Source organism: Trypanosoma conorhini, assembly GCF_003719485.1.
Source record: "Trypanosoma conorhini strain 025E chromosome Unknown Tco_14.4_contig_00869, whole genome shotgun sequence".
Lineage (NCBI taxonomy): Eukaryota > Euglenozoa > Kinetoplastea > Trypanosomatida > Trypanosomatidae > Trypanosoma > Trypanosoma conorhini.
The window spans coordinates 1-6,025 of record NW_021704962.1 but is presented as its reverse complement, the minus strand read 5'-3'; the positions used below and the strand labels follow the sequence as shown (position 1 = coordinate 6,025).

The 6,025-nt window shown below is 61.4% G+C and overlaps 2 protein-coding genes across 2 annotated transcripts, besides 7 other annotated features; both read left to right on the top strand.

Annotated features, from left to right (window-relative positions):
- Positions 1–26: 26 nt before the first annotated feature.
- Positions 27–51: a microsatellite.
- A 663-nt stretch (positions 52–714) lies between these two features.
- Positions 715–746: a microsatellite.
- A 10-nt stretch (positions 747–756) lies between these two features.
- Tco025E_08766 (uncharacterized protein) lies at positions 757–3,645 on the top strand (the record flags this gene model as incomplete). The annotated part of the gene is made up of 1 exon (XM_029375609.1): positions 757–3,645. The coding sequence occupies one exon, from the start codon at positions 757–759 to the stop codon at positions 3,643–3,645; it is 2,889 nt and encodes a 962-aa protein (XP_029224271.1).
- Positions 3,646–4,313: 668 nt separating this feature from the next.
- Positions 4,314–5,159, top strand: Tco025E_08765 (Rab family, other; the record flags this gene model as incomplete). Its single annotated transcript, XM_029375608.1, has 1 exon — positions 4,314–5,159. One exon carries the CDS (start codon positions 4,314–4,316, stop codon positions 5,157–5,159), a length of 846 nt encoding a protein of 281 aa, XP_029224270.1.
- An 8-nt stretch (positions 5,160–5,167) lies between these two features.
- Positions 5,168–5,196: a sequence feature (A-rich).
- A 201-nt stretch (positions 5,197–5,397) lies between these two features.
- Positions 5,398–5,420: a microsatellite.
- A 67-nt stretch (positions 5,421–5,487) lies between these two features.
- Positions 5,488–5,518: a microsatellite.
- Positions 5,519–5,813: 295 nt separating this feature from the next.
- Positions 5,814–5,835: a microsatellite.
- A 143-nt stretch (positions 5,836–5,978) lies between these two features.
- Positions 5,979–6,025: a microsatellite.

Sequence of the window (6,025 nt, the reverse complement as noted above, 5' to 3'; positions counted from 1 at the left end):
CGTACCTGCTTCTGTGTGTGTGTACGTATATATATATATATACATATATATGTGTACTGTTGCCGTGATGCATATTTTCCTCTGCTTCCATAGTGACTGTTCGTCTCCCTGCACGTGTAGCGTTAGCATCCTACCGTTCCGTACATGTAGTGCGCCCTCGCTGCGGCGCTACCCGTCGGCACGTGCAGCTGTGGGGCGGGAAATGTACTGCATTTTTCCCGGGCTTTGTGAACACGGCGCCGCCCAAAGGAGTAGCCGCAGGCAAGGCGCTCCCTTTCTTGCACAGCACTGGCACCGCGGCACCGCGGCACGCTGACCCACGGCTTCGCCAGGGGCGTCTGGTGTGGAAAATATGTGAATACATGGGCTGACGGACACACACATTATATATATACATGTACATGAGCGTAGGCGCATAAACGCTCACGGGATGCATTTCACTTTCTCTTTCGCAAAGTTTGCGGAGATAATCGATGCACTTACAAAGTCTAATTGGTAATGTTTATGCTAGCTTCTGGAGTTATTTTCCCACTCCCAGTAGCTTTTTTCACTTTATCTCGAATGGAAGTCGCTGCATTAGCCAGAGTCTAGTTGCCCTTTTTTTTTTGTTCCTTTTGGTCCCGGTTTTGCCTGCCCCTCCTTTTTTTGAACTGTTTGCTGCGGGAGATGCATGCATAGAGTGTGTACACATACAATTATAATCTATAAATACATAGAGAGAGAGAGAGAGAAGGGAAGAGGGCGAGGTAGTTTTCAATGAGCGGCAGCGGTAAGGGCAAGGCGAGTGACCGGTTCCAAGTGCGGCCCGTCATATCGCTCGGCGACCACGGCGGCTCGCGGGCAAAGGAGCCGGGCGTGGGGGAAAACAACAGCAGCGGGCTGCAGGAAGACGCGTGCGATGAATTTGTAGGTGCGCTTGCCGTCTTTGAGTGTGAGGTCCGGGGGTTGACGAAGAAGCTGGCGGACGAGCGCCACCTGCGGGAGAAGGCGCCGCCGACTGGGCCGCAAGCTACACGTGTTGCCGTGGGGGCGGAGGCGGAAGGGAGCAGCTTCAGTGCGACGGCAGCCTCGGCAGGAGTGACGGCGACGAGGGCAACCACAAGTAGTTCTTTCGCTTCCGTCACGGGAAGCAGTTTGCATCGCCCACCGCCAGGCCTATCGGCCGCGGCGTTCGCGGCGGCGAAGGGCGTGAGCGACAAAGGGGCGGCGACTAACTCCCCCTGTGACACCTCCTGCCTGCAGGCCGTGGCGCTGAATGTCTGGGCCACCCTCGGTTTCTTTGCGCTGCCGCCGTTTGGCTCCGACCTCCCGGTGGGAGAGGCGGACGGCCACGGCCGCCGATCGCTGCGCGGCGACTTCACAGGCGCGTCATCCCCGCCGATGGGGCCCGGCGAGGAGGAGGAGGATGAGAAGGAGGAGAAGGAAGAGGAGGAGGAGGAGGAGAGCGTCTTCGCCTTCGTGGAGGGCCTCGCGGGGTACTACCAGCGCCAGCTGGCGGCGGCGACGGCTGCGCCAGGGGAGCCACAGGGTCCGCTGAGCGACGACATGCTCCGCAACGGGCTCTGGCTGGTGGTCTTCAACGCGTTGTTCTACTGCGTCTCGGCCCCAGGCACCGACTTCCAGTTCACCCCACGAGGCTCGGAGTGCCTCTCTGGAGACGCGGAGGACCTCTACGCGGCGGTGGACGCCGCCTCCTCACTTTCTTCCTCCCTTGAGCCGGAGGGGGAAGGCGCCGGATGCAAGCGTGTTCCCACAAGGCTGCGGTGGGGCACGCAGGCGACCTCGAAGGCAGCTGCCGGGCTCCGACCCGCACAGAAGCAGCAGCAGCAAAGGACAGCCCCGGGCTCTGTTTTCCGACGCCGTTTAACCCCCGTCGCCGTGCGAGGATCTTGCCGCCATACTGAGCCAGGCGCGGGGGCGGGCGAAGGGGGAAAACTCCCTTTTTCATCTTCAAACCCCGCCGCGGTCTTGGCAGAAGCCCCGAGAAAGCGTGCGGAGCCAATTGAGCGGCCCCGACGCCATTCTGCCCCGCTTGTCGGTCGGCTCGCGGCGCCCCCGACGATCATGTTGTGGTACTTTGTGCTTCGCACCTTCGCCCAGCTGGGGTACAGACGAGATGCTTTCTACGTGCAGACCCCTTTGCATGGCTCTATTCACGAGCTGCTGCTGGCGCTGCTCTGGCTCACGAAGGAGCACCAGCTCGTGGCAGTGGCCGAGTACGTGCAGTTGCAGTGTATGTACGCCTTTTTGCTCCAGCAGGGGGATCCTGTCACACACGATGGCAACCACCACCCACGCGGCCATGACGGCATCCCAGCGGCGGATGCCGGCGGCGTAGCGCTGGAAGCGGAGTATGCTTCTTCTGCCCCACCACACGACCCTGACGGGGAAGCGCTGCTGCGTTGCTTCCCCGCCGCTGTTCCGTGGCCGCCCGCGTCCTTTTTGGAGAAGGAGATCATTGCCCACCGCCTGCAGCAAATACGGCAAATTCTTCCCACCTCTTTGGATGAGCGGGGCGCACCGAGGATGCATTTGCCTGACCTGACGCGGCGGCTGCTCTCCATGCGGCGCCTGATTGCGCTTTCCATGAACCGCCTCGAGTGTGCCCTGCATCAGCGGACGGAGCAAACCGTCTCCTTGGGGTTACACTCCGCCCTCGACGCTCAGTTGTGTCACCCCGCACACCACGGCGTTTACCGTCGGCTGTGCGCTGGGCTGCAGCATCTGCGAGGGATGGAGGCACGCGTGCGGGAAACCACACAGCAGCTTTCACAGTTAGGCTCACTTGTGGCGCGCGCCTTGCGACTAGAGGCGTCGTCATTGCAGCAACAGCGTCTTCAGGCGGCGGCTGCAAAGGCGCTTGAGGACGACGAGATGACGTGGCAGCGGCAACCGCAGACCGCGGCGGGGAAGCGTGACGGCGGTGGGCGGTGGAATCTGAAAGAGGCCGTCATTCGTTTCCGTGCGACGGGGGCGCGGGAGCATCTCACGGATTTATGGGCCTCGTTGCGTCGCAGGGCTCAAGTGGGAGGGCGGTTGAGCAACGCTCCCCGCGGGGCTCCCCGCGAGTGCGTCGCCGAAATCGCGGAGATGCAGGCAGAGCTGGAGGCGAAGGTGCGGGAGAACATGGAGGGCCTCTACTCGTTGGGCGCCGCACTGAGGGCGGAGTTGCGGCGGTGGCAGCTCTGTGGCGCAGATACCACTCGGCATGCTGCAGCAGCAGCTGCTGCTGCTGGCGATGAAGATGCGGATGGGGGCGGCCGCGAGGAAACGGGGGTTGCGTCAATAGCCGCTGAGGGAAGTGAAACGCCTCTCCCTGCGGCGCTGGAGCTGCCGAATAAAAGTGGCGGCGCTCATTTATCGAACAGGCAGCGACCGAAGAAGTCGAGGCCGCCGTTTATGACATTTGACCTTGTGACAAGTGACATTTTCTCGCGTCGTCCGCAGGCCACCGCGGTGGGGGAACCCGCGGCGAACGCGACAACATCGGCCCGATTGGAGCTGGAGCGGCTGGACGAGGCTTTTCTTGCGCTGGAGCAGCAGGAGGAGTGCCGAGCGAAGCGGGCGGAGGAGCAACGACTGGGGGAGGAGGCACTGGGGCTGCTTCGTCAACACGGGCTGCGTGTTGTGCCTCGTAGGCGGTAGCGAACTCCGCTGCACGACGCTGCCGTCTCCTCCACAAGCAAGCATGCGCCTGCCTTTTTTAAAAGCGTTGTGTGCCGCACACCTGACATCCTCAGTGTGAGCCTTGGCAAGCCGCTCGTGTCGTTCTTCATTTCCCTGCTATTTTTTGTTGTTGTCTTTTGAGGGCCTCTGAGGGGTGTGGCCACACCCTACGGGCGTGTCTTTGTGTGTGTGTTAGGAATACTCCATCAAAATCACTTTTGCTCTCCGCTTCTCACTGTAGAAAGTGAGCCAGAGAGGGGAAGTGCGGGCAACCCGACAACCCGACGACCGTCCCCGCCCCCTCTGCACGGGCGGCGGGTTGAAGGCGGCTTCAGTCATCATCACCACCTCTTCAGTGCGTTCGTGTGGAGGTGTAATTCCGAAGGGTCGACGCGGGCGCGCTGACAGTTAGCGACCGCAACGCCCCTATATTCTGCCATTTGCGGAGACTGAGCTAAGTCATTTCCCTTTTTCCCTCCCCGCCTCCCTGCATCGCCTCTCAGGGGGGAAAGGTAAGGCTTACTTTATTCTCTTTCTTCCCTGCTGCCCCGTTTGCTTGGGCTTCTGCGGCAGCTGCTGGTGGTGGTGGGGCGGCCGCGGCACAAGGGACGAGACGTCGCCGCGACACTACCTCGCCCCTCCTTCTCATGCCCGTGCTGCCGGGGTACAAGGTAATCCTCCTCGGCGAGGGACGCGTGGGAAAGACGTCGTTGGTGTCGCGCTTCATGCACGGTGCCTTCGACGAGAACCAGAGCAGCACCATTCAGGCAAGCATGCACACGAGCGCCGACGTGCCGCTGCTGGACGGCAGCGGGGCCACGGTGAACCTCAATGTGTGGGACACGGCTGGGCAAGAGCGGTTTCACGCGCTCGGCCCCATTTACTACCGCAACGCCGACGGGGCGCTGCTGGTGTACGACATCACGGACGCCGACACCCTCGAGAAGGTGCGGCTGTGGATTCGCGAGCTCCGTGCCGTCGTGGGGAACAGCATTCAGCTGGTCATCTGCGGCAACAAGGCGGACCGAGAGGAGGACCGTGACCTTGACAGGGAGACGGCGGTGGCGTTTGCGAAGGCGCAGGGCGCCTTGCACTTTGACACGAGCGCGAAAACCGGCGAGAACGTGGCGGAGGCGTTTCAGGCTTTGGCGACGGCCATAGCGACAGCGACGGCGCCTGCGGGGCGTGGCGGTAGCGGCGGCGCGGCGGCAGCGGCGGGCCACCGCAAGCGCCGCGGCCTCCTTCGAATTGAGGACGAGTTGCAGGAGGAGCAGGCGGACATTCGCGGCCAGACGGCCGCCGCGGGGAGGGGCGGCGTGGATGCCCTGCCCGCGCCGCGTGGGGCGCCAGGCACCGCCGCCCTCTCGAGCGCGGACTTTGCGTACGCCGACGCCCGCCGGCCGCGCGCGCAGGGGCCTGCACCGGTGAGTTTGCGCGCGGCGGCAACCCCCACCGCGGGGCGGCCGTCCGGGGCGCGCGGCTGCTGCCGCTGAGCGGGCGATTTTTTTATTTATTTTATTTTATTTTTTTATGCCGAACTCGCAGCCCGCCGCCCGCCGCCCCGCTCCTCCCCGTTTTGTCTCCCTCCCTTCCCTTCCCTCTCGGCCCGCCGCTGTGGCGGGGAAGCAAAAACTGCCTCTTTTCTACTTTTCTCGGTTTGCCTCGGAGGCAGCGCGGCAAACGCAGAGAAGAGGCGAAAGGGGCAGCAGCGGCAGGAAAAAGAGAAAAAGGAAAAAAACAAACAAACAAACGAAGCAGCAGTGGCGGCGGCGAAGGCAAACCGGGATGGAGGCACAGCAACAGGAGGAAGCGCAAGCAAAGCTCACTCCCCTCCTCCCCTCCTCCTCCTCCTTTTTCTTCATTCTCTTCGTGTTGCAGGAAGAAATAAAGTAAACGAAGGCAAAAAAAATAAAACAAAGAAGAAGCAGGCACCCACGCACCCACACAGAAAAGGCAAGTGGTGCGAACAGGCAAAGTATTGCGCGAGCACCGTCAGCCGGGGAGGAAGAAGCACGCGAGCAGCTACGGCACGGCACAGGGGAGGGCCAAGCTGGCCGTATCGTCCGGCTGCAGTCCTCTTTTCCTCCCCCCCCCCGCCACCCTTCCGCCCCTGGCTGGAGTTATACACGCACGCACGTATCTATACATCTCTCTCTCTCTTTCTCTCTCACCCCTTTTTTTTCCGCCTGTTGTTCTGTAGTAAAGGTCCATTTCTCACCCGTACTGGTCGGCACCCCCGCTCTTGCCAAGCAGGAGATAAGGAACGAAGGAGGTACGCGGCAGTATTGGCAGTAAAAAGAGCGAAGAAGACCAAAAAAAAAAAAAAAACAACAAAAAACAAAAAAAAACAAACAAAAAA